The sequence below is a fragment of the Ochotona curzoniae genome, unplaced genomic scaffold, assembly GCF_017591425.1.
Source record: "Ochotona curzoniae isolate NIBS_2020 unplaced genomic scaffold, NIBS_Ocur_1.0 scaffold_4937, whole genome shotgun sequence".
Lineage (NCBI taxonomy): Eukaryota > Metazoa > Chordata > Mammalia > Lagomorpha > Ochotonidae > Ochotona > Ochotona curzoniae.
This window is the reverse complement of record NW_024467126.1, coordinates 211,162-238,922: the sequence shown is the minus strand read 5'-3', so window position 1 is coordinate 238,922 and position 27,761 is coordinate 211,162. Positions and strand designations below refer to the sequence as shown.

The window sequence follows — 27,761 nt, the reverse complement described above, 5'->3', positions numbered from 1 at the left end:
TTTGAAACGTAGAGTTACAGAGAGAGGATTTTCCACTAGCTGGTTCACTCCCCAAATGACTGGATCAGCAGCCAGGATTAGGTCAGGATAAAGGCAGGAACCTGGAACTCCAGCCTGTCTCCCACATGGGTGCAGGGACACAAGCTCTTGGGTCATTTCGCTGCCCTTGCAGACACTTAGTACTGCATTTGGAGCACCTTTGAACTGAACAAGTGCTCTGGTCTGGGATGCTGGCATTGTCGACCAGGGATTAACCCACTGATGTTCCTGACCACACCTAGGCCCCTCCTGGAGTGTCCCTCTTCAACTCTGGTTTCCTCATTCCTACCAGTTTCTATACCTGTGTCCTGCCCTTGTTTGATGACCAAATGATTTGCATATGAACCTTGGTCTTTGATGTGAAGTATTTCCATGCTTGAGTAGGTGGAGGATGGAAAATGAAACTCCTCATTGCCAATAAAAGGCTGGGCATGCAGGTGGCTGCACACGCATAATCTGCTGGACACAGGATGGCTTCGGTGAGTCCCCAGACATAGTACCAGTGGGGAGAGGGTTGTTCTGTATGGGTCAGAGTCAGCTGGCAGCTATGGCACTCTGAAGCCTGTGACTTGACTTCCTCACATGTAGCATTCGCATAATCCTGGCCCTGGGACATGAGCGCAGAAGCTGTCTTGGCCTCAGCTGCGGTGGGGGTCCTGGTCCACAGAGGCAGGGGAGGGGACGGCAGCACCTGCCAGGGTCTGAATTTGTGCTTTTCCAAGTGTCCTCTGGCTGCATTCCTAGTGGCTTCCTGGCCTCCCAGGGTGCAGTGTGGCGGCGGGGTGTGGGGAGCCTGTGTTCAGGATGTTGGCCCACAGCTGTGTGGGCAGTGGTGGAGGTCCTGGAAGGAAGCTGAGGATGACAGGGACTAAAACACTTGGTCCGTCACCTGCTGCATCGTGGGGTGTGCAGTAGCAGGAAGCTAGGTAGGCAGCTGAGTAACCAGAATTTAAACCAAGTCCTCTGGTAGGGGAAGCCAATGTTTCTAGAAATGACTTAACCACTATGGCATATGTCTGTCCTTGGCTTTGCATTTTGTGTTTTTTTTTTTCCCAAAAATTGGTTCATGTGTAATTGATTGATTTTTATTAGAAAGCAAATTTACAGGAAGAAGGATAGATAGAAAGCTCTTCCATCCTTTGGGTCACTCCCCAAGTGATCTCAATAACCCAAGCTGAGCTGTTCTGAAGTCAGGAGCCAGCAGCTTCCTCTGGGTCTCAAGGCTATGAGTAATCCTCTGCTGCTTTCCCTGGTCACAAATAGGGTGCCAGATGAGACGTGGAGCAGCTGGAACATGAACCAGCATCCACATGGGATCCCAGCACATGTGAGGCAACGATATAGTGTCTGAGCCATTGCACCATGCCCTGTTGTGGTTTTAATCAGGTTTCTTGACTACAGTTGATCTGGAGTGTTCCTGGTTCTTGTCCTTTATTTACCAGCTTTGTGGAATAGCATGGTGATTCCTTAATATCATTCAATGATGCCTCATGGGTTTTAGAAATATCGATATGAACATATGGGTTTCGAAGTATTTGATATGATCCAGCCAATGTGGATCTGTGCGTTTCTGATAACTGAAATCTGTGCCATTATGAACAAACTGACTATGGAAAGGAAAATTATTTTTGTTTGTTTGTGTTACTTGAAAGGGAGAGAGGAGCTGGAGAGTGAGAATGAGAGAGGGCTCTCCCATCTGCTGCTTCACTCCCCGCCCCCAATGCCTACTACAGCCTGGTTGAAGACAGGAGCCCAGAACCCCATCCGAGTCTAGCATCCCATGACATGGATCTGAGTAGTTGAAGAATCACATTCTGGTTCCCAGGAGCTGGAATGGAGACCAGAGCTGAGACTCAAACTCAGACACCTGAAACTGGGATGCCAGTGTCCTGGATGTGTCGTGTCTTCTGTGCCCAAATACCCACTCCTCCAGGTGACTTTTGATCTGGCCATCAATGTCTTGCCAGCTGTATCAGACACCAGTCCCCAATCAATGGTCATTGCACCACTCAGCTGTGGATCAGCTTCCTGATCAGGGTTGTCCCCACCCTTGTGGCCTGGCTCAGCTTAGTCAAAGAGTGGGGTGGCAATTGGTGACCTCAGAGTGGTCCAGAAATAGAACGCTTGTGCCAAGGGCAGCATGCCTTCTGCTTGAGCTGAAGTGCACTGCCCCATTAGGAACTGCAGGCACACCTGCCATCTGTCACCCTGCTTCTGGCCTGAGCCCCGATGTCAGCTGTCTCAGGTTTCCTGGGATGGTCTGGATTGCTAAGGGCACAAATATAGAGAGAAGGAGGGGCAGGAGAGAGAGAGAGAGAGAGAGAGAGAGAGAGAGAGAGAGAGAGAGAGAGAGAGAAGTAGCTGAAAGAGCCAGAAGAGCCAGTGAGAGATCAGTGGTCACCTGCTGACACATACATGCTGAGTACATCAAATGCATTCATGTGCAACTCAGTGTACCATACTCACATTCGTGATCCTACTGATCATCATCCTCTTCACCAACTCATGGTTTCTGTTAAACACGTTCATGGACCATCAGCTGGCAGCAAGTTGAGGGGGTTGTTCCCGGTGTGAGGAGTGCTGCATTGTCCCTGGAGCAATGAGCAGAGTCAGGCTGCAGACTGGGTCAGGAATCCTTGCAGATCAGTTTTTAAAATGTGCTTTTCAAAGCTTTACTCCTACCTGTCTGTGCCTTCTCAATTGTAGGTTTCAGAAACACCAAAAGATGGAGATCTGATTGAGATTTTTTTCCTTGGCTTTCAACACTGGGCCGTGTGCGTGGGACATGGCTATGTGGTTCATGTGGTTCCTTCAGGTAAGTGAGCATTCTCCTTCCAATTACACTAACTGAGATCGGGAGGGTAAACAGAGGCATGGACACATGCCTGTTGCTTCTTGACTGGTGGAGTTGGCACTCAGGAAGACTCAGATGAATTAATCGCCCTTTCCCTGCTGGGTGTGTCAGAGGCTGCCTGTTGTTATCAGTCAGTTGGTGGAGAGATGGCTCTTGATTTTTCTTTTCTATTTTTTTTAAGATTTATTTACTTATTAAAAAAATTTTTTTTATTGGAAAGGCGGATATACAGAGAAGAAGATCCTCCATCCGATGATTTACTCCCCAAGTGAGCACAACGGCCCATGCTTTGCCGGTCCGAAGCCAGGAGCCTCTTCCAGGTCTCCCACGCAGCTGCAGGGTCCCAAAGCTTTGGGCCGTCCTCGACTGCTTGCCCGGGAAACAGGCAGGGAGCAGGATGGGAAGCAGGGCCATCGGGACCAGAACAGACGCCCATATGGGATCCCGGGCGTGCAAGGCGAGGACCTTAACCACTTGCACCATCGCGCCGGGCCCGATTTTTATTTTCTTATGCAGGGGTGTTCAACTCTGAGCAATCCTTCTCTACCTGCTCAACATCCCATCATGTGACTAATAGCCTACGTGTTGGTTGTTCAGGAGGAGTAAGCCACAGCCAACAGCAGTCACTTCCTTCAAACAGTCCACCCTGGCTGGCTGTGCTGTGTGATGGAAGCATAACGCAGGGGGATCCTGGCTGCTCTGCTCACTGACTGACTTGGAGCACGTGGCTGCACTCTCTGTGGAGCCAGGATAAACTTCCCTTCCTCCCAGGAGCCAGGAGCAGGTGCAGGTGCAAGGATGGAGCATCATGGCTTCAAGGAGAGTGGTAGACCCTGGAAGCCACTCACCTACTGAAACAGTAGGGACCCAGATGAAATAGATCACCCCTGTATGTCCTGGGCTGCTACACGGCAGGTGTGTGTACACAAGTGTATGTAGCTTTGAGAGGTTTATTGTAGATTGAAAGAAGAATTCAGGACTGGGAGACTTCAAGCCAAATTAGGCAAGAAGCTTGGGTTGGAGCAGGCATAGCATGAAGGAGGAAGCATAAAGAGTCTTTGAAAGGCTCAGGGAAACCTACTTTTTTTTTAAAAAAAAAAATGAAATCGGGCCCTGCGCGGTGGCACAAGTGGTTAAAGGTCCTCGCCTTGCACGCCCGGGATCCCATATGGGCGCCGGTTCTAATCCTGGCAGCCCCGCTTCCCTTCCAGCTCCCTGCCTGTGGCCTGGGAAAGCAGTCGAGGACGGCCCAGGGCTTTGGGAACCTGCGCCCGCGTGGGAGACCCAGAAGAGGCTCCTGGCTTCGGATCGGCATAGTATCGGCCCTTTGCGCTCACTTGGGGAGTGAATCATCGGACGGAAGATCTTCCTCTCTGTCTCTCCTCTCTGTATATCCGCCTTTCCAATGAAAAAATAATAAAAATAAATCTTTAAAAAAAATGAAATCCATGCAGTTTTTTCATGATTTGTTTCCCACAAACCTTTTTCTCTAAGACTTATTTAACTTTATTGGAATGTCAGATTTACACAGAGAAAGGGAGATGGAAAGATCTTCTGTCTGCTGGTTCACCCCAAGTGGATGCAACAGCCACAGCTGTGCTGATCCGAAGCCAGGAGCCAGGAGCTTCTTCTGGGTCTCCACATGGGTGCAGGGTCCCAAGGCTTCAGGCCATCCTCGACTGCTTTCTCAGGCCTTAAATGAGAACCTGGATGAGAAATGCAGTAGCCAGTACATGAACTGGCTCCCATATGGGATCCCGGCACATGCATGGTGAGAACTTTAGCCACTATGCTACTGTGCTGGGTCTCCCATGAACTTTGTGAAGACTCTGCACGTATGTTGCCTGCTTGTTTTGGGACCACAGACATACAGTCCCCTACGATGGGGAGTGCTGGTCGAGCGTCTTTGTACCTGATTGCCCACAAGCTATGGATGGTCTTATTCATGTGAGAGTAGGTTAGTTCACGCACAAAACCAGCATTTTTGGGTAAAAATTAAGATTAATTTATGTGACTGTGGGAGTGTGGTTTAAGGGCATTTTCAAATGGGGCCTCCCATTTGGTTAACTTTCAGAAATATATATCCAAATGTAGTTTTATTTCTTTTTAAAAAAATTTATTTATTTTAACCAGAGTCAGATTTACAGAGAAAGGTGAGACAGAGAAAAAGATATTCCATTCACTGGTTCATTTCCAAAATGACCACAAAAATTAGAGCAGAACAGAACCAGTCTGAAACCAGGAGTTAGGAGCCTCCTCTGGGTCTCCCACATGGGTGCAGGGTCTCAAGTCTTTGGGCTGTCCTCTGTTGCCTTCTCAGGCCACAAGCAGGGAGCTGGATGGGAAGTATAACAGCTGGGACAAGAACTGGTTCCCATATGGGATGCTGGTGCTTTTAGGCAGAGGATGAGCCATCATATTAGCCATGAGGCTCTTGAATTTACAGCATTTATTAGAAAAACCTACATATGAAGGCTGGAGTATCAGCTATGTCGGTAACAAGCGGGATGTACCACAGATTCCAACACAAATTAATCCTGTATTTGAGGGGCAGTGACACAGAGAGTCAAGAACAAAAGTGCCCTCATGTACTGGTTCATGTCCCACAGGCCTGCGGAGGAAGGGCTGATGGACCCTAGCACCCAGGGAGGGCCCAGCTCTCAGCAGACCTGCTTAGGTTGTGGCCCAGGGTCCATGTGCTCCCTGCTGGTAGCTTCAGGCTTGGTTGATAACCATTGTTTCAGCTCAGCTTAGCAGTAGCCTGGTTGAAACTGAGGAGGTGGGGACCTCTGGGGAAAGATGAATCAGAAAATTGGGGAATTAAGGTCACAGCTCTCAGCTGCCTTGGTACCTTCCATTTACATGTCATAGAACAGGGTCTAGGGCCTGGTTGGGGCATGAGTGGGACAGGGCTGGGTTTAGGGTTCATGGTGAGTGAGCCAAGATTCTGAGGGTGAGCCTCGGTCATGCTCAGGGATCCTCTTTCACACTACTGCAAATGTTCCTTCACCTGCAGGTGCTCCCACAGTGCTGGTCCTGGTTGGGGAGCCCAGTGACTTTTTCTAGGCTGGTGATGGGGACCTGGCTGTCTACTAGCTCAAACCCTGATTCTACTAGGGACATATGGACCCATATGGTCCATAAAGAAACTAGAGACCTGGGACCCTGGTGACTTCCCAAAAAGCCATCCAGGCTTGGGTTTGACCTGTTCCTGAATTTCAGCCCATGCAAGATGGACAGACAGGTCCTTGGGGATGTGGCCAAGGATACTGAGGCTGCCTGAGCTGGAACCTGCTCTCAGCCCCAGTGACCCTACTCTTGGCTGACACAATGTTTTAACATGTCAATTTGCAGGAGCTGGTGTTTCAGGTCTCAAGTGTGCCTTTGCTAAAACAGCCATGGTGAAGAAGGAACTGCTGTCTGAGGTGGCTGGGAAGCACAGGTACCGGGTCAATAACAAGCACGATGACAAGTACAAGCCACGGCCTCCCAACACGATTGTCCAGCTGGCCATGGAGAAAGTGGGAAAGGAGGTGCCTTACTCGCTGATCTTCAAAAACTGCGAACACTTTGTGAACGAGCTGCGCTATGGGGTCTCCCGCAGCGACCAGGTGTTCCAGGTCCCTGCTCATCTGACCCAGGTCAGGTGCTCATGACAGATACTGGTCACCTGATGTGGCTGGGCTAAGGGGGCAACAGGACAAGACAGCAGAGAAGGACTTCTCATCCTTGGAGCTGTCACATTCTGGTGTAAAGAGTGACACACAAGTGGATGACCCAGACCAGTGCAGATGGAGATGGAGGTGATGGCCACGGAAGGGAGTGGCCGATTTGGCAAGGCCATGTTCCCATGACAGGCCGTGTCTCTGCATTTATTTCAGAGATGGGCACAGCGGGCTGGATCCTGTCCCGGGGTATACCTTACTAACTCTTGCTCTAAAGTCACTTGAAAATCCGGGGTACTCCTCATTTGTTTGTCAAATGCATGGGATTTTTTTTTAAATTTCTGATTTTGAAGAATCATCAGAGGTTGGAATTTTTGTCAATTACACATAGTATGTATGCTTCCCTCATGTGCCTTCTTCACATCCTAGGGTTGTACATTCAGCTCACTAATCCAATGACAAATGTCTCTGTGCAGTTTATACAGTATTCATCTCCTGCTTAATAGGCAGTGGTGATGAAAGGGAGAATGCCAGATGAGTGCCTCATTATCTCCAGGTACCATGTGGTACACCTTCACAGCCATCAGCTGGCAGCAAGTTGAGGGGGTTGTTCCCGGTGTGAGGAGTGCTGCATTGTCCCTGGAGCAATGAGCAGAGTCAGGCTGCAGACTGGGTCAGGAATCCTTGCAGATCAGTTTCTAAAATGTGCTTTTCAAAGCTTTACTCCTACCTGTCTGTGCCTTCTCAATTGTAGGTTTCAGAAACACCAAAAGTTGGAGATCTGATTGAGATTTTTTTCCTTGGCTTTCAACACTGGGCCGTGTGCGTGGGACATGGCTATGTGGTTCATGTGGTTCCTTCAGGTAAGTGAGCATTCTCCTTCCAATTACACTAACTGAGATCGGGAGGGTAAACAGAGGCATGGACACATGCCTGTTGCTTCTTGACTGGTGGAGTTGGCACTCAGGAAGACTCAGATGAATTAATCGCCCTTTCCCTGCTGGGTGTGTCAGAGGCTGCCTGTTGTTATCAGTCAGTTGGTGGAGAGATGGCTCTTGATTTTTCTTTTCTATTTTTTAAAGATTTATTTATTTATTAAAAAAATTTTTTTATTGGAAAGGCGGATATACAGAGAGGAAGATCCTCCGTCCGATGATTTACTCCCCAAGTGAGCACAACGGCCCATGCTTTGCCGGTCCGAAGCCAGGAGCCTCTTCCAGGTCTCCCACGCAGCTGCAGGGTCCCAAAGCTTTGGGCCGTCCTCGACTGCTTGCCCGGGAAACAGGCAGGGAGCAGGATGGGAAGCAGGGCCATCGGGACCAGAACAGACGCCCATATGGGATCCCGGGCGTGCAAGGCGAGGACCTTAACCACTTGCACCATCGCGCCGGGCCCGATTTTTATTTTCTTATGCAGGGGTGTTCAACTCTGAGCAATCCTTCTCTACCTGCTCAACATCCCATCATGTGACTAATAGCCTACGTGTTGGTTGTTCAGGAGGAGTAAGCCACAGCCAACAGCAGTCATTTCCTTCAAACAGTCCACCCTGGCTGGCTGTGCTGTGTGATGGAAGCATAACGCAGGGGGATCCTGGCTGCTCTGCTCACTGACTGACTTGGAGCACGTGGCTGCACTCTCTGTGGAGCCAGGATAAACTTCCCTTCCTCCCAGGAGCCAGGAGCAGGTGCAGGTGCAAGGATGGAGCATCATGGCTTCAAGGAGAGTGGTAGACCCTGGAAGCCACTCACCTACTGAAACAGTAGGGACCCAGATGAAATAGATCACCCCTGTATGTCCTGGGCTGCTACATGGCAGGTGTGTGTACACAAGTGTATGTAGCTTTGAGAGGTTTATTGTAGATTGAAAGAAGAATTCAGGACTGGGAGACTTCAAGCCAAATTTGGCAAGAAGCTTGGGTTGGAGCAGGCATAGCATGAAGGAGGAAGCATAAAGAGTCTTTGAAAGGCTCAGGAAACCTACTTTTTTTTTTTTTTTTAAAAAAAAATGAAATCCATGCAGTTTTTTCATGATTTGTTTCCCACAAACTTTTTTCTCTAAGACTTATTTAACTTTATTGGAATGTCAGATTTACACAGAGAAAGGGAGATGGAAAGATCTTCTGTCTGCTGGTTCACCCCAAGTGGATGCAACAGCCACAGCTGTGCTGATCCGAAGCCAGGAGCCAGGAGCTTCTTCTGGGTCTCCACATGGGTGCAGGGTCCCAAGGCTTCAGGCCATCCTCGACTGCTTTCCCAGGCCTTAAATGAGAACCTGGATGAGAAATGCAGTAGCCAGTACATGAACTGGCTCCCATATGGGATCCCGGCACATGCATGGTGAGAACTTTAGCCACTATGCTACTGTGCTGGGTCTCCCATGAACTTTGTGAAGACTCTGCACGTATGTTGCCTGCTTGTTTTGGGACCACAGACATACAGTCCCCTACGATGGGGAGTGCTGGTCGACGCTGACTGATGCCCAAGCTATGGATGGTCTTGTTCATGTGAGAGTAGGTTAGTTCATGCACAAAACCAGCATTTTTGGGTAAAAATTAAGATTAATTTATGTGACTGTGGGAGTGTGGTTTAAGGGCATTTTCAAATGGGGCCTCCCATTTGGTTAATTTTCAGAAATATATATCCAAATGTAGTTTTATTTCTTTTTAAAAAAATTTATTTATTTTAACCAGAGTCAGATTTACAGAGAAAGGTGAGACAGAGAAAAAGATATTCCATTCACTGGTTCATTTCCAAAATGACCACAAAAATTAGAGCAGAACAGAACCAGTCTGAAACCAGGAGTTAGGAGCCTCCCCTGGGTCTCCCACATGGGTGCAGGGTCTCAAGTCTTTGGGCTGTCCTCTGATGCCTTCTCAGGCCACAAGCAGGGAGCTGGATGGGAAGTATAACAGCTGGGACAAGAACTGGTTCCCATATGGGATGCTGGTGCTTTTAGGCAGAGGATGAGCCATCATATTAGCCATGAGGCTCTTGAATTTACAGCATTTATTAGAAAAACCTACATATGAAGGCTGGAGTATCAGCTATGTCGGTAACAAGCAGGATGTACCACAGATTCCAACACAAATTAATCCTGTATTTGAGGGGCAGTGACACAGAGAGTCAAGAACAAAAGTGCCCTCATGTACTGGTTCATGTCCCACAGGCCTGCGGAGGAAGGGCTGATGGACCCTAGCACCCAGGGAGGGCCCAGCTCTCAGCAGACCTGCTTAGGTTGTGGCCCAGGGTCCATGTGCTCCCTGCTGGTAGCTTCAGGCTTGGTTGATAACCATTGTTTCAGCTCAGCTTAGCAGTAGCCTGGTTGAAACTGAGGAGGTGGGGACCTCTGGGGAAAGATGAATCAGAAAATTGGGGAATTAAGGTCACAGCTCTCAGCTGCCTTGGTACCTTCCATTTACATGTCATAGAACAGGGTCTAGGGCCTGGTTGGGGCATGAGTGGGACAGGGCTGGGTTTAGGGTTCATGGTGAGTGAGCCAAGATTCTGAGGGTGAGCCTCGGTCATGCTCAGGAATCCTCTTTCACACTACTGCAAATGTTCCTTCACCTGCAGGTGCTCCCACAGTGCTGGTCCTGGTTGGGGAGCCCAGTGACTTTTTCTAGGCTGGTGATGGGGACCTGGCTGTCTACTAGCTCAAACCCTGATTCTACTAGGGACATATGGACCCATATGGTCCCATAAAGAAACTAGAGACCTGGGACCCTGGTGACTTCCCAAAAAGCCATCCAGGCTTGGGTTTGACCTGTTCCTGAATTTCAGCCCATGCAAGATGGACAGACAGGTCCTTGGGGATGTGGCCAAGGATACTGAGGCTGCCTGAGCTGGAACCTGCTCTCAGCCCCAGTGACCCTACTCTTGGCTGACACAATGTTTTAACATGTCAATTTGCAGGAGCTGGTGTTTCAGGTCTCAAGTGTGCCTTTGCTAAAACAGCCATGGTGAAGAAGGAACTGCTGTCTGAGGTGGCTGGGAAGCACAGGTACCGGGTCAATAACAAGCACGATGACAAGTACAAGCCACGGCCTCCCAACACGATTGTCCAGCTGGCCATGGAGAAAGTGGGAAAGGAGGTGCCTTACTCGCTGATCTTCAAAAACTGCGAACACTTTGTGAACGAGCTGCGCTATGGGGTCTCCCGCAGCGACCAGGTGTTCTAGGTCCCTGCTCATCTGACCCAGGTCAGGTGCTCATGACAGATACTGGTCACCTGATGTGGCTGGGCTAAGGGGGCAACAGGACAAGACAGCAGAGAAGGACTTCTCATCCTTGGAGCTGTCACATTCTGGTGTAAAGAGTGACACACAAGTGGATGACCCAGACCAGTGCAGATGGAGATGGAGGTGATGGCCACGGAAGGGAGTGGCCGATTTGGCAAGGCCATGTTCCCATGACAGGCCGTGTCTCTGCATTTATTTCAGAGATGGGCACAGCGGGCTGGATCCTGTCCCGGGGTATACCTTACTAACTCTTGCTCTAAAGTCACTTGAAAATCCGGGGTACTCCTCATTTGTTTGTCAAATGCATGGGATTTTTTTTTTTAAATTTCTGATTTTGAAGAATCATCAGAGGTTGGAATTTTTGTCAATTACACATAGTATGTATGCTTCCCTCATGTGCCTTCTTCACATCCTAGGGTTGTACATTCAGCTCACTAATCCAATGACAAATGTCTCTGTGCAGTTTATACAGTATTCATCTCCTGCTTAATAGGCAGTGGTGATGAAAGGGAGAATGCCAGATGAGTGCCTCATTATCTCCAGGTACCATGTGGTACACCTTCACAGCCATCAGCTGGCAGCAAGTTGAGGGGGTTGTTCCCGGTGTGAGGAGTGCTGCATTGTCCCTGGAGCAATGAGCAGAGTCAGGCTGCAGACTGGGTCAGGAATCCTTGCAGATCAGTTTCTAAAATGTGCTTTTCAAAGCTTTACTCCTACCTGTCTGTGCCTTCTCAATTGTAGGTTTCAGAAACACCAAAAGATGGAGATCTGATTGAGATTTTTTTCCTTGGCTTTCAACACTGGGCCGTGTGCGTGGGACATGGCTATGTGGTTCATGTGGTTCCTTCAGGTAAGTGAGCATTCTCCTTCCAATTACACTAACTGAGATCGGGAGGGTAAACAGAGGCATGGACACATGCCTGTTGCTTCTTGACTGGTGGAGTTGGCACTCAGGAAGACTCAGATGAATTAATCGCCCTTTCCCTGCTGGGTGTGTCAGAGGCTGCCTGTTGTTATCAGTCAGTTGGTGGAGAGATGGCTCTTGATTTTTCTTTTCTATTTTTTTAAGATTTATTTATTTATTAAAAAATTTTTTTTTATTGGAAAGGCGGATATACAGAGAGGAAGATCCTCCGTCCGATGATTTACTCCCCAAGTGAGCACAACGGCCCATGCTTTGCCGGTCCGAAGCCAGGAGCCTCTTCCAGGTCTCCCACGCAGCTGCAGGGTCCCAAAGCTTTGGGCCGTCCTCGACTGCTTGCCCGGGAAACAGGCAGGGAGCAGGATGGGAAGCAGGGCCATCGGGACCAGAACAGACGCCCATATGGGATCCCGGGCGTGCAAGGCGAGGACCTTAACCACTTGCACCATCGCGCCGGGCCCGATTTTTATTTTCTTATGCAGGGGTGTTCAACTCTGAGCAATCCTTCTCTACCTGCTCAACATCCCATCATGTGACTAATAGCCTACGTGTTGGTTGTTCAGGAGGAGTAAGCCACAGCCAACAGCAGTCATTTCCTTCAAACAGTCCACCCTGGCTGGCTGTGCTGTGTGATGGAAGCATAACGCAGGGGGATCCTGGCTGCTCTGCTCACTGACTGACTTGGAGCACGTGGCTGCACTCTCTGTGGAGCCAGGATAAACTTCCCTTCCTCCCAGGAGCCAGGAGCAGGTGCAGGTGCAAGGATGGAGCATCATGGCTTCAAGGAGAGTGGTAGACCCTGGAAGCCACTCACCTACTGAAACAGTAGGGACCCAGATGAAATAGATCACCCCTGTATGTCCTGGGCTGCTACATGGCAGGTGTGTGTACACAAGTGTATGTAGCTTTGAGAGGTTTATTGTAGATTGAAAGAAGAATTCAGGACTGGGAGACTTCAAGCCAAATTTGGCAAGAAGCTTGGGTTGGAGCAGGCATAGCATGAAGGAGGAAGCATAAAGAGTCTTTGAAAGGCTCAGGGAAACCTACTTTTTTTTTTTTTTTTAAAAAAAAATGAAATCCATGCAGTTTTTTCATGATTTGTTTCCCACAAACTTTTTTCTCTAAGACTTATTTAACTTTATTGGAATGTCAGATTTACACAGAGAAAGGGAGATGGAAAGATCTTCTGTCTGCTGGTTCACCCCAAGTGGATGCAACAGCCACAGCTGTGCTGATCCGAAGCCAGGAGCCAGGAGCTTCTTCTGGGTCTCCACATGGGTGCAGGGTCCCAAGGCTTCAGGCCATCCTCGACTGCTTTCCCAGGCCTTAAATGAGAACCTGGATGAGAAATGCAGTAGCCAGTACATGAACTGGCTCCCATATGGGATCCCGGCACATGCATGGTGAGAACTTTAGCCACTATGCTACTGTGCTGGGTCTCCCATGAACTTTGTGAAGACTCTGCACGTATGTTGCCTGCTTGTTTTGGGACCACAGACATACAGTCCCCTACGATGGGGAGTGCTGGTCAAGCTATGGATGGTCTTATTCATGTGAGAGTAGGTTAGTTCATGCACAAAACCAGCATTTTTGGGTAAAAATTAAGATTAATTTATGTGACTGTGGGAGTGTGGTTTAAGGGCATTTTCAAATGGGGCCTCCCATTTGGTTAATTTTCAGAAATATATATCCAAATGTAGTTTTATTTCTTTTTAAAAAAATTTATTTATTTTAACCAGAGTCAGATTTACAGAGAAAGGTGAGACAGAGAAAAAGATATTCCATTCACTGGTTCATTTCCAAAATGACCACAAAAATTAGAGCAGAACAGAACCAGTCTGAAACCAGGAGTTAGGAGCCTCCCCTGGGTCTCCCACATGGGTGCAGGGTCTCAAGTCTTTGGGCTGTCCTCTGATGCCTTCTCAGGCCACAAGCAGGGAGCTGGATGGGAAGTATAACAGCTGGGACAAGAACTGGTTCCCATATGGGATGCTGGTGCTTTTAGGCAGAGGATGAGCCATCATATTAGCCATGAGGCTCTTGAATTTACAGCATTTATTAGAAAAACCTACATATGAAGGCTGGAGTATCAGCTATGTCGGTAACAAGCAGGATGTACCACAGATTCCAACACAAATTAATCCTGTATTTGAGGGGCAGTGACACAGAGAGTCAAGAACAAAAGTGCCCTCATGTACTGGTTCATGTCCCACAGGCCTGCGGAGGAAGGGCTGATGGACCCTAGCACCCAGGGAGGGCCCAGCTCTCAGCAGACCTGCTTAGGTTGTGGCCCAGGGTCCATGTGCTCCCTGCTGGTAGCTTCAGGCTTGGTTGATAACCATTGTTTCAGCTCAGCTTAGCAGTAGCCTGGTTGAAACTGAGGAGGTGGGGACCTCTGGGGAAAGATGAATCAGAAAATTGGGGAATTAAGGTCACAGCTCTCAGCTGCCTTGGTACCTTCCATTTACATGTCATAGAACAGGGTCTAGGGCCTGGTTGGGGCATGAGTGGGACAGGGCTGGGTTTAGGGTTCATGGTGAGTGAGCCAAGATTCTGAGGGTGAGCCTCGGTCATGCTCAGGAATCCTCTTTCACACTACTGCAAATGTTCCTTCACCTGCAGGTTCTCCCACAGTGCTGGTCCTGGTTGGGGAGCCCAGTGACTTTTTCTAGGCTGGTGATGGGGACCTGGCTGTCTACTAGCTCAAACCCTGATTCTACTAGGGACATATGGACCCATATGGTCCCATAAAGAAACTAGAGACCTGGGACCCTGGTGACTTCCCAAAAAGCCATCCAGGCTTGGGTTTGACCTGTTCCTGAATTTCAGCCCATGCAAGATGGACAGACAGGTCCTTGGGGATGTGGCCAAGGATACTGAGGCTGCCTGAGCTGGAACCTGCTCTCAGCCCCAGTGACCCTACTCTTGGCTGACACAATGTTTTAACATGTCAATTTGCAGGAGCTGGTGTTTCAGGTCTCAAGTGTGCCTTTGCTAAAACAGCCATGGTGAAGAAGGAACTGCTGTCTGAGGTGGCTGGGAAGCACAGGTACCGGGTCAATAACAAGCACGATGACAAGTACAAGCCACGGCCTCCCAACACGATTGTCCAGCTGGCCATGGAGAAAGTGGGAAAGGAGGTGCCTTACTCACTGATCTTCAAAAACTGCGAACACTTTGTGAACGAGCTACGCTATGGGGTCTCCCGCAGCGACCAGGTGTTCCAGGTCCCTGCTCATCTGACCCAGGTCAGGTGCTCATGACAGATACTGGTCACCTGATGTGGCTGGGCTAAGGGGGCAACAGGACAAGACAGCAGAGAAGGACTTCTCATCCTTGGAGCTGTCACATTCTGGTGTAAAGAGTGACACACAAGTGGATGACCCAGACCAGTGCAGATGGAGATGGAGGTGATGGCCACGGAAGGGAGTGGCCGATTTGGCAAGGCCATGTTCCCATGACAGGCCGTGTCTCTGCATTTATTTCAGAGATGGGCACAGCGGGCTGGATCCTGTCCCGGGGTATACCTTACTAACTCTTGCTCTAAAGTCACTTGAAAATCCGGGGTACTCCTCATTTGTTTGTCAAATGCATGGGATTTTTTTTTTTAAATTTCTGATTTTGAAGAATCAGCAGAGGTTGGAATTTTTGTCAATTACACATAGTATGTATGCTTCCCTCATGTGCCTTCTTCACATCCTAGGGTTGTACATTCAGCTTACTAATCCAATGACAAATGTCTCTGTGCAGTTTATACAGTATTCATCTCCTGCTTAATAGGCAGTGGTGATGAAAGGGAGAATGCCAGATGAGTGCCTCATTATCTCCAGGTACCATGTGGTACACCTTCACAGCCATCAGCTGGCAGCAAGTTGAGGGGGTTGTTCCCGGTGTGAGGAGTGCTGCATTGTCCCTGGAGCAATGAGCAGAGTCAGGCTGCAGACTGGGTCAGAAATCCTTGCAGATCAGTTTCTAAAATGTGCTTTTCAAAGCTTTACTCCTACCTGTCTGTGCCTTCTCAATTGTAGGTTTCAGAAACACCAAAAGATGGAGATCTGATTGAGATTTTTTTCCTTGGCTTTCAACACTGGGCCGTGTGCGTGGGACATGGCTATGTGGTTCATGTGGTTCCTTCAGGTAAGTGAGCATTCTCCTTCCAATTACACTAACTGAGATCGGGAGGGTAAACAGAGGCATGGACACATGCCTGTTGCTTCTTGACTGGTGGAGTTGGCACTCAGGAAGACTCAGATGAATTAATCGCCCTTTCCCTGCTGGGTGTGTCAGAGGCTGCCTGTTGTTATCAGTCAGTTGGTGGAGAGATGGCTCTTGATTTTTCTTTTCTATTTTTTTAAGATTTATTTATTTATTAAAAAATTTTTTTTTATTGGAAAGGCGGATATACAGAGAGGAAGATCCTCCGTCCGATGATTTACTCCCCAAGTGAGCACAACGGCCCATGCTTTGCCGGTCCGAAGCCAGGAGCCTCTTCCAGGTCTCCCACGCAGCTGCAGGGTCCCAAAGCTTTGGGCCGTCCTCGACTGCTTGCCCGGGAAACAGGCAGGGAGCAGGATGGGAAGCAGGGCCATCGGGACCAGAACAGACGCCCATATGGGATCCCGGGCGTGCAAGGCGAGGACCTTAACCACTTGCACCATCGCGCCGGGCCCGATTTTTATTTTCTTATGCAGGGGTGTTCAACTCTGAGCAATCCTTCTCTACCTGCTCAACATCCCATCATGTGACTAATAGCCTACGTGTTGGTTGTTCAGGAGGAGTAAGCCACAGCCAACAGCAGTCATTTCCTTCAAACAGTCCACCCTGGCTGGCTGTGCTGTGTGATGGAAGCATAACGCAGGGGGATCCTGGCTGCTCTGCTCACTGACTGACTTGGAGCACGTGGCTGCACTCTCTGTGGAGCCAGGATAAACTTCCCTTCCTCCCAGGAGCCAGGAGCAGGTGCAGGTGCAAGGATGGAGCATCATGGCTTCAAGGAGAGTGGTAGACCCTGGAAGCCACTCACCTACTGAAACAGTAGGGACCCAGATGAAATAGATCACCCCTGTATGTCCTGGGCTGCTACACGGCAGGTGTGTGTACACAAGTGTATGTAGCTTTGAGAGGTTTATTGTAGATTGAAAGAAGAATTCAGGACTGGGAGACTTCAAGCCAAATTTGGCAAGAAGCTTGGGTTGGAGCAGGCATAGCATGAAGGAGGAAGCATAAAGAGTCTTTGAAAGGCTCAGGGAAACCTACCTTTTTTTTTTTTTTAAAAAAAAAATGAAATCCATGCACTTTTTTCATGATTTGTTTCCCACAAACTTTTTCCTCTAAGACTTATTTAACTTTATTGGAATGTCAGATTTACACAGAGAAAGGGAGATGGAAAGATCTTCTGTCTGCTGGTTCACCCCAAGTGGATGCAACAGCCACAGCTGTGCTGATCCGAAGCCAGGAGCCAGGAGCTTCTTCTGGGTCTCCACATGGGTGCAGGGTCCCAAGGCTTCAGGCCATCCTCGACTGCTTTCTCAGGCCTTAAATGAGAACCTGGATGAGAAATGCAGTAGCCAGTACATGAACTGGCTCCCATATGGGATCCCGGCACATGCATGGTGAGAACTTTAGCCACTATGCTACTGTGCTGGGTCTCCCATGAACTTTGTGAAGACTCTGCACGTATGTTGCCTGCTTGTTTTGGGACCACAGACATACAGTCCCCTACGATGGGGAGTGCTGGTCGAGCGTCTTTGTACCTGATTGCCCACAAGCTATGGATGGTCTTGTTCATGTGAGAGTAGGTTAGTTCATGCACAAAACCAGCATTTTTGGGTAAAAATTAAGATTAATTTATGTGACTGTGGGAGTGTGGTTTAAGGGCATTTTCAAATGGGGCCTCCCATTTGGTTAATTTTCAGAAATATATATCCAAATGTAGTTTTATTTCTTTTTAAAAAAATTTATTTATTTTAACCAGAGTCAGATTTACAGAGAAAGGTGAGACAGAGAAAAAGATATTCCATTCACTGGTTCATTTCCAAAATGACCACAAAAATTAGAGCAGAACAGAACCAGTCTGAAACCAGGAGTTAGGAGCCTCCCCTGGGTCTCCCACATGGGTGCAGGGTCTCAAGTCTTTGGGCTGTCCTCTGTTGCCTTCTCAGGCCACAAGCAGGGAGCTGGATGGGAAGTATAACAGCTGGGACAAGAACTGGTTCCCATATGGGATGCTGGTGCTTTTAGGCAGAGGATGAGCCATCATATTAGCCATGAGGCTCTTGAATTTACAGCATTTATTAGAAAAACCTACATATGAAGGCTGGAGTATCAGCTATGTCGGTAACAAGCAGGATGTACCACAGATTCCAACACAAATTAATCCTGTATTTGAGGGGCAGTGACACAGAGAGTCAAGAACAAAAGTGCCCTCATGTACTGGTTCATGTCCCACAGGCCTGCGGAGGAAGGGCTGATGGACCCTAGCACCCAGGGAGGGCCCAGCTCTCAGCAGACCTGCTTAGGTTGTGGCCCAGGGTCCATGTGCTCCCTGCTGGTAGCTTCAGGCTTGGTTGATAACCATTGTTTCAGCTCAGCTTAGCAGTAGCCTGGTTGAAACTGAGGAGGTGGGGACCTCTGGGGAAAGATGAATCAGAAAATTGGGGAATTAAGGTCACAGCTCTCAGCTGCCTTGGTACCTTCCATTTACATGTCATAGAACAGGGTCTAGGGCCTGGTTGGGGCATGAGTGGGACAGGGCTGGGTTTAGGGTTCATGGTGAGTGAGCCAAGATTCTGAGGGTGAGCCTCGGTCATGCTCAGGAATCCTCTTTCACACTACTGCAAATGTTCCTTCACCTGCAGGTTCTCCCACAGTGCTGGTCCTGGTTGGGGAGCCCAGTGACTTTTTCTAGGCTGGTGATGGGGACCTGGCTGTCTACTAGCTCAAACCCTGATTCTACTAGGGACATATGGACCCATATGGTCCCATAAAGAAACTAGAGACCTGGGACCCTGGTGACTTCCCAAAAAGCCATCCAGGCTTGGGTTTGACCTGTTCCTGAATTTCAGCCCATGCAAGATGGACAGACAGGTCCTTGGGGATGTGGCCAAGGATACTGAGGCTGCCTGAGCTGGAACCTGCTCTCAGCCCCAGTGACCCTACTCTTGGCTGACACAATGTTTTAACATGTCAATTTGCAGGAGCTGGTGTTTCAGGTCTCAAGTGTGCCTTTGCTAAAACAGCCATGGTGAAGAAGGAACTGCTGTCTGAGGTGGCTGGGAAGCACAGGTACCGGGTCAATAACAAGCACGATGACAAGTACAAGCCACGGCCTCCCAACACGATTGTCCAGCTGGCCATGGAGAAAGTGGGAAAGGAGGTGCCTTACTCACTGATCTTCAAAAACTGCGAACACTTTGTGAACGAGCTACGCTATGGGGTCTCCCGCAGCGACCAGGTGTTCCAGGTCCCTGCTCATCTGACCCAGGTCAGGTGCTCATGACAGATACTGGTCACCTGATGTGGCTGGGCTAAGGGGGCAACAGGACAAGACAGCAGAGAAGGACTTCTCATCCTTGGAGCTGTCACATTCTGGTGTAAAGAGTGACACACAAGTGGATGACCCAGACCAGTGCAGATGGAGATGGAGGTGATGGCCACGGAAGGGAGTGGCCGATTTGGCAAGGCCATGTTCCCATGACAGGCCGTGTCTCTGCATTTATTTCAGAGATGGGCACAGCGGGCTGGATCCTGTCCCGGGGTATACCTTACTAACTCTTGCTCTAAAGTCACTTGAAAATCCGGGGTACTCCTCATTTGTTTGTCAAATGCATGGGATTTTTTTTTTTAAATTTCTGATTTTGAAGAATCAGCAGAGGTTGGAATTTTTGTCAATTACACATAGTATGTATGCTTCCCTCATGTGCCTTCTTCACATCCTAGGGTTGTACATTCAGCTTACTAATCCAATGACAAATGTCTCTGTGCAGTTTATACAGTATTCATCTCCTGCTTAATAGGCAGTGGTGATGAAAGGGAGAATGCCAGATGAGTGCCTCATTATCTCCAGGTACCATGTGGTACACCTTCACAGCCATCAGCTGGCAGCAAGTTGAGGGGGTTGTTCCCGGTGTGAGGAGTGCTGCATTGTCCCTGGAGCAATGAGCAGAGTCAGGCTGCAGACTGGGTCAGAAATCCTTGCAGATCAGTTTCTAAAATGTGCTTTTCAAAGCTTTACTCCTACCTGTCTGTGCCTTCTCAATTGTAGGTTTCAGAAACACCAAAAGATGGAGATCTGATTGAGATTTTTTTCCTTGGCTTTCAACACTGGGCCGTGTGCGTGGGACATGGCTATGTGGTTCATGTGGTTCCTTCAGGTAAGTGAGCATTCTCCTTCCAATTACACTAACTGAGATCGGGAGGGTAAACAGAGGCATGGACACATGCCTGTTGCTTCTTGACTGGTGGAGTTGGCACTCAGGAAGACTCAGATGAATTAATCGCCCTTTCCCTGCTGGGTGTGTCAGAGGCTGCCTGTTGTTATCAGTCAGTTGGTGGAGAGATGGCTCTTGATTTTTCTTTTCTATTTTTTTAAGATTTATTTATTTATTAAAAAATTTTTTTTTATTGGAAAGGCGGATATACAGAGAGGAAGATCCTCCGTCCGATGATTTACTCCCCAAGTGAGCACAACGGCCCATGCTTTGCCGGTCCGAAGCCAGGAGCCTCTTCCAGGTCTCCCACGCAGCTGCAGGGTCCCAAAGCTTTGGGCCGTCCTCGACTGCTTGCCCGGGAAACAGGCAGGGAGCAGGATGGGAAGCAGGGCCATCGGGACCAGAACAGACGCCCATATGGGATCCCGGGCGTGCAAGGCGAGGACCTTAACCACTTGCACCATCGCGCCGGGCCCGATTTTTATTTTCTTATGCAGGGGTGTTCAACTCTGAGCAATCCTTCTCTACCTGCTCAACATCCCATCATGTGACTAATAGCCTACGTGTTGGTTGTTCAGGAGGAGTAAGCCACAGCCAACAGCAGTCATTTCCTTCAAACAGTCCACCCTGGCTGGCTGTGCTGTGTGATGGAAGCATAACGCAGGGGGATCCTGGCTGCTCTGCTCACTGACTGACTTGGAGCACGTGGCTGCACTCTCTGTGGAGCCAGGATAAACTTCCCTTCCTCCCAGGAGCCAGGAGCAGGTGCAGGTGCAAGGATGGAGCATCATGGCTTCAAGGAGAGTGGTAGACCCTGGAAGCCACTCACCTACTGAAACAGTAGGGACCCAGATGAAATAGATCACCCCTGTATGTCCTGGGCTGCTACACGGCAGGTGTGTGTACACAAGTGTATGTAGCTTTGAGAGGTTTATTGTAGATTGAAAGAAGAATTCAGGACTGGGAGACTTCAAGCCAAATTTGGCAAGAAGCTTGGGTTGGAGCAGGCATAGCATGAAGGAGGAAGCATAAAGAGTCTTTGAAAGGCTCAGGGAAACCTACCTTTTTTTTTTTTTTTAAAAAAAAATGAAATCCATGCACTTTTTTCATGATTTGTTTCCCACAAACTTTTTCCTCTAAGACTTATTTAACTTTATTGGAATGTCAGATTTACACAGAGAAAGGGAGATGGAAAGATCTTCTGTCTGCTGGTTCACCCCAAGTGGATGCAACAGCCACAGCTGTGCTGATCCGAAGCCAGGAGCCAGGAGCTTCTTCTGGGTCTCCACATGGGTGCAGGGTCCCAAGGCTTCAGGCCATCCTCGACTGCTTTCTCAGGCCTTAAATGAGAACCTGGATGAGAAATGCAGTAGCCAGTACATGAACTGGCTCCCATATGGGATCCCGGCACATGCATGGTGAGAACTTTAGCCACTATGCTACTGTGCTGGGTCTCCCATGAACTTTGTGAAGACTCTGCACGTATGTTGCCTGCTTGTTTTGGGACCACAGACATACAGTCCCCTACGATGGGGAGTGCTGGTCGAGCGTCTTTGTACCTGATTGCCCACAAGCTATGGATGGTCTTGTTCATGTGAGAGTAGGTTAGTTCATGCACAAAACCAGCATTTTTGGGTAAAAATTAAGATTAATTTATGTGACTGTGGGAGTGTGGTTTAAGGGCATTTTCAAATGGGGCCTCCCATTTGGTTAATTTTCAGAAATATATATCCAAATGTAGTTTTATTTCTTTTTAAAAAAATTTATTTATTTTAACCAGAGTCAGATTTACAGAGAAAGGTGAGACAGAGAAAAAGATATTCCATTCACTGGTTCATTTCCAAAATGACCACAAAAATTAGAGCAGAACAGAACCAGTCTGAAACCAGGAGTTAGGAGCCTCCCCTGGGTCTCCCACATGGGTGCAGGGTCTCAAGTCTTTGGGCTGTCCTCTGTTGCCTTCTCAGGCCACAAGCAGGGAGCTGGATGGGAAGTATAACAGCTGGGACAAGAACTGGTTCCCATATGGGATGCTGGTGCTTTTAGGCAGAGGATGAGCCATCATATTAGCCATGAGGCTCTTGAATTTACAGCATTTATTAGAAAAACCTACATATGAAGGCTGGAGTATCAGCTATGTCGGTAACAAGCAGGATGTACCACAGATTCCAACACAAATTAATCCTGTATTTGAGGGGCAGTGACACAGAGAGTCAAGAACAAAAGTGCCCTCATGTACTGGTTCATGTCCCACAGGCCTGCGGAGGAAGGGCTGATGGACCCTAGCACCCAGGGAGGGCCCAGCTCTCAGCAGACCTGCTTAGGTTGTGGCCCAGGGTCCATGTGCTCCCTGCTGGTAGCTTCAGGCTTGGTTGATAACCATTGTTTCAGCTCAGCTTAGCAGTAGCCTGGTTGAAACTGAGGAGGTGGGGACCTCTGGGGAAAGATGAATCAGAAAATTGGGGAATTAAGGTCACAGCTCTCAGCTGCCTTGGTACCTTCCATTTACATGTCATAGAACAGGGTCTAGGGCCTGGTTGGGGCATGAGTGGGACAGGGCTGGGTTTAGGGTTCATGGTGAGTGAGCCAAGATTCTGAGGGTGAGCCTCGGTCATGCTCAGGGATCCTCTTTCACACTACTGCAAATGTTCCTTCACCTGCAGGTGCTCCCACAGTGCTGGTCCTGGTTGGGGAGCCCAGTGACTTTTTCTAGGCTGGTGATGGGGACCTGGCTGTCTACTAGCTCAAACCCTGATTCTACTAGGGACATATGGACCCATATGGTCCCATAAAGAAACTAGAGACCTGGGACCCTGGTGACTTCCCAAAAAGCCATCCAGGCTTGGGTTTGACCTGTTCCTGAATTTCAGCCCATGCAAGATGGACAGACAGGTCCTTGGGGATGTGGCCAAGGATACTGAGGCTGCCTGAGCTGGAACCTGCTCTCAGCCCCAGTGACCCTACTCTTGGCTGACACAATGTTTTAACATGTCAATTTGCAGGAGCTGGTGTTTCAGGTCTCAAGTGTGCCTTTGCTAAAACAGCCATGGTGAAGAAGGAACTGCTGTCTGAGGTGGCTGGGAAGCACAGGTACCGGGTCAATAACAAGCACGATGACAAGTACAAGCCACGGCCTCCCAACACGATTGTCCAGCTGGCCATGGAGAAAGTGGGAAAGGAGGTGCCTTACTCACTGATCTTCAAAAACTGCGAACACTTTGTGAACGAGCTACGCTATGGGGTCTCCCGCAGCGACCAGGTGTTCCAGGTCCCTGCTCATCTGACCCAGGTCAGGTGCTCATGACAGATACTGGTCACCTGATGTGGCTGGGCTAAGGGGGCAACAGGACAAGACAGCAGAGAAGGACTTCTCATCCTTGGAGCTGTCACATTCTGGTGTAAAGAGTGACACACAAGTGGATGACCCAGACCAGTGCAGATGGAGATGGAGGTGATGGCCACGGAAGGGAGTGGCCGATTTGGCAAGGCCATGTTCCCATGACAGGCCGTGTCTCTGCATTTATTTCAGAGATGGGCACAGCGGGCTGGATCCTGTCCCGGGGTATACCTTACTAACTCTTGCTCTAAAGTCACTTGAAAATCCGGGGTACTCCTCATTTGTTTGTCAAATGCATGGGATTTTTTTTTTTAAATTTCTGATTTTGAAGAATCAGCAGAGGTTGGAATTTTTGTCAATTACACATAGTATGTATGCTTCCCTCATGTGCCTTCTTCACATCCTAGGGTTGTACATTCAGCTTACTAATCCAATGACAAATGTCTCTGTGCAGTTTATACAGTATTCATCTCCTGCTTAATAGGCAGTGGTGATGAAAGGGAGAATGCCAGATGAGTGCCTCATTATCTCCAGGTACCATGTGGTACACCTTCACAGCCATCAGCTGGCAGCAAGTTGAGGGGGTTGTTCCCGGTGTGAGGAGTGCTGCATTGTCCCTGGAGCAATGAGCAGAGTCAGGCTGCAGACTGGGTCAGAAATCCTTGCAGATCAGTTTCTAAAATGTGCTTTTCAAAGCTTTACTCCTACCTGTCTGTGCCTTCTCAATTGTAGGTTTCAGAAACACCAAAAGATGGAGATCTGATTGAGATTTTTTTCCTTGGCTTTCAACACTGGGCCGTGTGCGTGGGACATGGCTATGTGGTTCATGTGGTTCCTTCAGGTAAGTGAGCATTCTCCTTCCAATTACACTAACTGAGATCGGGAGGGTAAACAGAGGCATGGACACATGCCTGTTGCTTCTTGACTGGTGGAGTTGGCACTCAGGAAGACTCAGATGAATTAATCGCCCTTTCCCTGCTGGGTGTGTCAGAGGCTGCCTGTTGTTATCAGTCAGTTGGTGGAGAGATGGCTCTTGATTTTTCTTTTCTATTTTTTTAAGATTTATTTATTTATTAAAAAATTTTTTTTTATTGGAAAGGCGGATATACAGAGAGGAAGATCCTCCGTCCGATGATTTACTCCCCAAGTGAGCACAACGGCCCATGCTTTGCCGGTCCGAAGCCAGGAGCCTCTTCCAGGTCTCCCACGCAGCTGCAGGGTCCCAAAGCTTTGGGCCGTCCTCGACTGCTTGCCCGGGAAACAGGCAGGGAGCAGGATGGGAAGCAGGGCCATCGGGACCAGAACAGACGCCCATATGGGATCCCGGGCGTGCAAGGCGAGGACCTTAACCACTTGCACCATCGCGCCGGGCCCGATTTTTATTTTCTTATGCAGGGGTGTTCAACTCTGAGCAATCCTTCTCTACCTGCTCAACATCCCATCATGTGACTAATAGCCTACGTGTTGGTTGTTCAGGAGGAGTAAGCCACAGCCAACAGCAGTCATTTCCTTCAAACAGTCCACCCTGGCTGGCTGTGCTGTGTGATGGAAGCATAACGCAGGGGGATCCTGGCTGCTCTGCTCACTGACTGACTTGGAGCACGTGGCTGCACTCTCTGTGGAGCCAGGATAAACTTCCCTTCCTCCCAGGAGCCAGGAGCAGGTGCAGGTGCAAGGATGGAGCATCATGGCTTCAAGGAGAGTGGTAGACCCTGGAAGCCACTCACCTACTGAAACAGTAGGGACCCAGATGAAATAGATCACCCCTGTATGTCCTGGGCTGCTACACGGCAGGTGTGTGTACACAAGTGTATGTAGCTTTGAGAGGTTTATTGTAGATTGAAAGAAGAATTCAGGACTGGGAGACTTCAAGCCAAATTTGGCAAGAAGCTTGGGTTGGAGCAGGCATAGCATGAAGGAGGAAGCATAAAGAGTCTTTGAAAGGCTCAGGGAAACCTACCTTTTTTTTTTTTTTTAAAAAAAAAATGAAATCCATGCACTTTTTTCATGATTTGTTTCCCACAAACTTTTTCCTCTAAGACTTATTTAACTTTATTGGAATGTCAGATTTACACAGAGAAAGGGAGATGGAAAGATCTTCTGTCTGCTGGTTCACCCCAAGTGGATGCAACAGCCACAGCTGTGCTGATCCGAAGCCAGGAGCCAGGAGCTTCTTCTGGGTCTCCACATGGGTGCAGGGTCCCAAGGCTTCAGGCCATCCTCGACTGCTTTCTCAGGCCTTAAATGAGAACCTGGATGAGAAATGCAGTAGCCAGTACATGAACTGGCTCCCATATGGGATCCCGGCACATGCATGGTGAGAACTTTAGCCACTATGCTACTGTGCTGGGTCTCCCATGAACTTTGTGAAGACTCTGCACGTATGTTGCCTGCTTGTTTTGGGACCACAGACATACAGTCCCCTACGATGGGGAGTGCTGGTCGAGCGTCTTTGACCTGATTGCCCACAAGCTATGGATGGTCTTGTTCATGTGAGAGTAGGTTAGTTCATGCACAAAACCAGCATTTTTGGGTAAAAATTAAGATTAATTTATGTGACTGTGGGAGTGTGGTTTAAGGGCATTTTCAAATGGGGCCTCCCATTTGGTTAATTTTCAGAAATATATATCCAAATGTAGTTTTATTTCTTTTTAAAAAAATTTATTTATTTTAACCAGAGTCAGATTTACAGAGAAAGGTGAGACAGAGAAAAAGATATTCCATTCACTGGTTCATTTCCAAAATGACCACAAAAATTAGAGCAGAACAGAACCAGTCTGAAACCAGGAGTTAGGAGCCTCCCCTGGGTCTCCCACATGGGTGCAGGGTCTCAAGTCTTTGGGCTGTCCTCTGTTGCCTTCTCAGGCCACAAGCAGGGAGCTGGATGGGAAGTATAACAGCTGGGACAAGAACTGGTTCCCATATGGGATGCTGGTGCTTTTAGGCAGAGGATGAGCCATCATATTAGCCATGAGGCTCTTGAATTTACAGCATTTATTAGAAAAACCTACATATGAAGGCTGGAGTATCAGCTATGTCGGTAACAAGCAGGATGTACCACAGATTCCAACACAAATTAATCCTGTATTTGAGGGGCAGTGACACAGAGAGTCAAGAACAAAAGTGCCCTCATGTACTGGTTCATGTCCCACAGGCCTGCGGAGGAAGGGCTGATGGACCCTAGCACCCAGGGAGGGCCCAGCTCTCAGCAGACCTGCTTAGGTTGTGGCCCAGGGTCCATGTGCTCCCTGCTGGTAGCTTCAGGCTTGGTTGATAACCATTGTTTCAGCTCAGCTTAGCAGTAGCCTGGTTGAAACTGAGGAGGTGGGGACCTCTGGGGAAAGATGAATCAGAAAATTGGGGAATTAAGGTCACAGCTCTCAGCTGCCTTGGTACCTTCCATTTACATGTCATAGAACAGGGTCTAGGGCCTGGTTGGGGCATGAGTGGGACAGGGCTGGGTTTAGGGTTCATGGTGAGTGAGCCAAGATTCTGAGGGTGAGCCTCGGTCATGCTCAGGGATCCTCTTTCACACTACTGCAAATGTTCCTTCACCTGCAGGTGCTCCCACAGTGCTGGTCCTGGTTGGGGAGCCCAGTGACTTTTTCTAGGCTGGTGATGGGGACCTGGCTGTCTACTAGCTCAAACCCTGATTCTACTAGGGACATATGGACCCATATGGTCCCATAAAGAAACTAGAGACCTGGGACCCTGGTGACTTCCCAAAAAGCCATCCAGGCTTGGGTTTGACCTGTTCCTGAATTTCAGCCCATGCAAGATGGACAGACAGGTCCTTGGGGATGTGGCCAAGGATACTGAGGCTGCCTGAGCTGGAACCTGCTCTCAGCCCCAGTGACCCTACTCTTGGCTGACACAATGTTTTAACATGTCAATTTGCAGGAGCTGGTGTTTCAGGTCTCAAGTGTGCCTTTGCTAAAACAGCCATGGTGAAGAAGGAACTGCTGTCTGAGGTGGCTGGGAAGCACAGGTACCGGGTCAATAACAAGCACGATGACAAGTACAAGCCACGGCCTCCCAACACGATTGTCCAGCTGGCCATGGAGAAAGTGGGAAAGGAGGTGCCTTACTCACTGATCTTCAAAAACTGCGAACACTTTGTGAACGAGCTACGCTATGGGGTCTCCCGCAGCGACCAGGTGTTCCAGGTCCCTGCTCATCTGACCCAGGTCAGGTGCTCATGACAGATACTGGTCACCTGATGTGGCTGGGCTAAGGGGGCAACAGGACAAGACAGCAGAGAAGGACTTCTCATCCTTG

At 48.9% G+C, this 27,761-nt stretch overlaps 6 protein-coding genes across 6 annotated transcripts; all 6 read left to right on the top strand.

Moving 5' to 3' along the window:
- The first annotated feature begins 509 nt into the window (after window positions 1-509).
- On the top strand, window positions 510-6,549 carry LOC121150109 (phospholipase A and acyltransferase 2-like). The gene is made up of 3 exons (XM_040970789.1): window positions 510-518; window positions 2,746-2,854; window positions 6,248-6,549. The coding sequence occupies exons 1-3, from the start codon at window positions 510-512 to the stop codon at window positions 6,547-6,549; spliced, it is 420 nt and encodes a 139-aa protein (XP_040826723.1).
- Window positions 6,550-7,119: 570 nt separating this feature from the next.
- Window positions 7,120-10,735, top strand: LOC121150108 (phospholipase A and acyltransferase 2-like). Its single transcript, XM_040970788.1, has 3 exons — window positions 7,120-7,176; window positions 7,313-7,421; window positions 10,458-10,735. The coding sequence occupies exons 1-3, from the start codon at window positions 7,120-7,122 to the stop codon at window positions 10,733-10,735; spliced, it is 444 nt and encodes a 147-aa protein (XP_040826722.1).
- A 608-nt stretch (window positions 10,736-11,343) lies between these two features.
- On the top strand, window positions 11,344-14,980 carry LOC121150107 (phospholipase A and acyltransferase 2-like). The gene is made up of 3 exons (XM_040970787.1): window positions 11,344-11,400; window positions 11,537-11,645; window positions 14,667-14,980. The coding sequence occupies exons 1-3, from the start codon at window positions 11,344-11,346 to the stop codon at window positions 14,978-14,980; spliced, it is 480 nt and encodes a 159-aa protein (XP_040826721.1).
- Window positions 14,981-15,552: 572 nt separating this feature from the next.
- On the top strand, window positions 15,553-19,215 carry LOC121150106 (phospholipase A and acyltransferase 2-like). The gene is made up of 3 exons (XM_040970786.1): window positions 15,553-15,609; window positions 15,746-15,854; window positions 18,902-19,215. The coding sequence occupies exons 1-3, from the start codon at window positions 15,553-15,555 to the stop codon at window positions 19,213-19,215; spliced, it is 480 nt and encodes a 159-aa protein (XP_040826720.1).
- Window positions 19,216-19,787: 572 nt separating this feature from the next.
- Window positions 19,788-23,450, top strand: LOC121150105 (phospholipase A and acyltransferase 2-like). The gene is made up of 3 exons (XM_040970785.1): window positions 19,788-19,844; window positions 19,981-20,089; window positions 23,137-23,450. The coding sequence occupies exons 1-3, from the start codon at window positions 19,788-19,790 to the stop codon at window positions 23,448-23,450; spliced, it is 480 nt and encodes a 159-aa protein (XP_040826719.1).
- A 572-nt stretch (window positions 23,451-24,022) lies between these two features.
- Window positions 24,023-27,685, top strand: LOC121150104 (phospholipase A and acyltransferase 2-like). Its single transcript, XM_040970784.1, has 3 exons — window positions 24,023-24,079; window positions 24,216-24,324; window positions 27,372-27,685. Exons 1-3 carry the CDS (start codon window positions 24,023-24,025, stop codon window positions 27,683-27,685), a joined length of 480 nt encoding a protein of 159 aa, XP_040826718.1.
- The last annotated feature ends 76 nt before the right edge of the window (window positions 27,686-27,761 follow it).

What these genes read in the sequence shown, in the direction of transcription:
- LOC121150107 (XM_040970787.1), top strand. Translation starts at nt 11,344, where the DNA reads ATGTGGTACACCTTCACAGCCATCAGCTGGCAGCAAGTTGAGGGGGTT. An exon ending in TTGAGGGGGTTGTTCCCGGT is followed by an intron (nt 11,401 to 11,536) that starts GTGAGGAGTGCT and finishes TCTCAATTGTAG; the next exon opens with GTTTCAGAAACACCAAAAGA. An exon ending in GGTTCATGTGGTTCCTTCAG is followed by an intron (nt 11,646 to 14,666) that starts GTAAGTGAGCAT and finishes ATGTTTTAACAT; the next exon opens with GTCAATTTGCAGGAGCTGGT.
- LOC121150104 (XM_040970784.1), top strand. Translation starts at nt 24,023, where the DNA reads ATGTGGTACACCTTCACAGCCATCAGCTGGCAGCAAGTTGAGGGGGTT. An exon ending in TTGAGGGGGTTGTTCCCGGT is followed by an intron (nt 24,080 to 24,215) that starts GTGAGGAGTGCT and finishes TCTCAATTGTAG; the next exon opens with GTTTCAGAAACACCAAAAGA. An exon ending in GGTTCATGTGGTTCCTTCAG is followed by an intron (nt 24,325 to 27,371) that starts GTAAGTGAGCAT and finishes ATGTTTTAACAT; the next exon opens with GTCAATTTGCAGGAGCTGGT.
- LOC121150105 (XM_040970785.1), top strand. Translation starts at nt 19,788, where the DNA reads ATGTGGTACACCTTCACAGCCATCAGCTGGCAGCAAGTTGAGGGGGTT. An exon ending in TTGAGGGGGTTGTTCCCGGT is followed by an intron (nt 19,845 to 19,980) that starts GTGAGGAGTGCT and finishes TCTCAATTGTAG; the next exon opens with GTTTCAGAAACACCAAAAGA. An exon ending in GGTTCATGTGGTTCCTTCAG is followed by an intron (nt 20,090 to 23,136) that starts GTAAGTGAGCAT and finishes ATGTTTTAACAT; the next exon opens with GTCAATTTGCAGGAGCTGGT.
- LOC121150109 (XM_040970789.1), top strand. An exon ending in GGTTCATGTGGTTCCTTCAG is followed by an intron (nt 2,855 to 6,247) that starts GTAAGTGAGCAT and finishes GTCAATTTGCAG; the next exon opens with GAGCTGGTGTTTCAGGTCTC.
- LOC121150106 (XM_040970786.1), top strand. Translation starts at nt 15,553, where the DNA reads ATGTGGTACACCTTCACAGCCATCAGCTGGCAGCAAGTTGAGGGGGTT. An exon ending in TTGAGGGGGTTGTTCCCGGT is followed by an intron (nt 15,610 to 15,745) that starts GTGAGGAGTGCT and finishes TCTCAATTGTAG; the next exon opens with GTTTCAGAAACACCAAAAGA. An exon ending in GGTTCATGTGGTTCCTTCAG is followed by an intron (nt 15,855 to 18,901) that starts GTAAGTGAGCAT and finishes ATGTTTTAACAT; the next exon opens with GTCAATTTGCAGGAGCTGGT.
- LOC121150108 (XM_040970788.1), top strand. Translation starts at nt 7,120, where the DNA reads ATGTGGTACACCTTCACAGCCATCAGCTGGCAGCAAGTTGAGGGGGTT. An exon ending in TTGAGGGGGTTGTTCCCGGT is followed by an intron (nt 7,177 to 7,312) that starts GTGAGGAGTGCT and finishes TCTCAATTGTAG; the next exon opens with GTTTCAGAAACACCAAAAGT. An exon ending in GGTTCATGTGGTTCCTTCAG is followed by an intron (nt 7,422 to 10,457) that starts GTAAGTGAGCAT and finishes ATGTTTTAACAT; the next exon opens with GTCAATTTGCAGGAGCTGGT.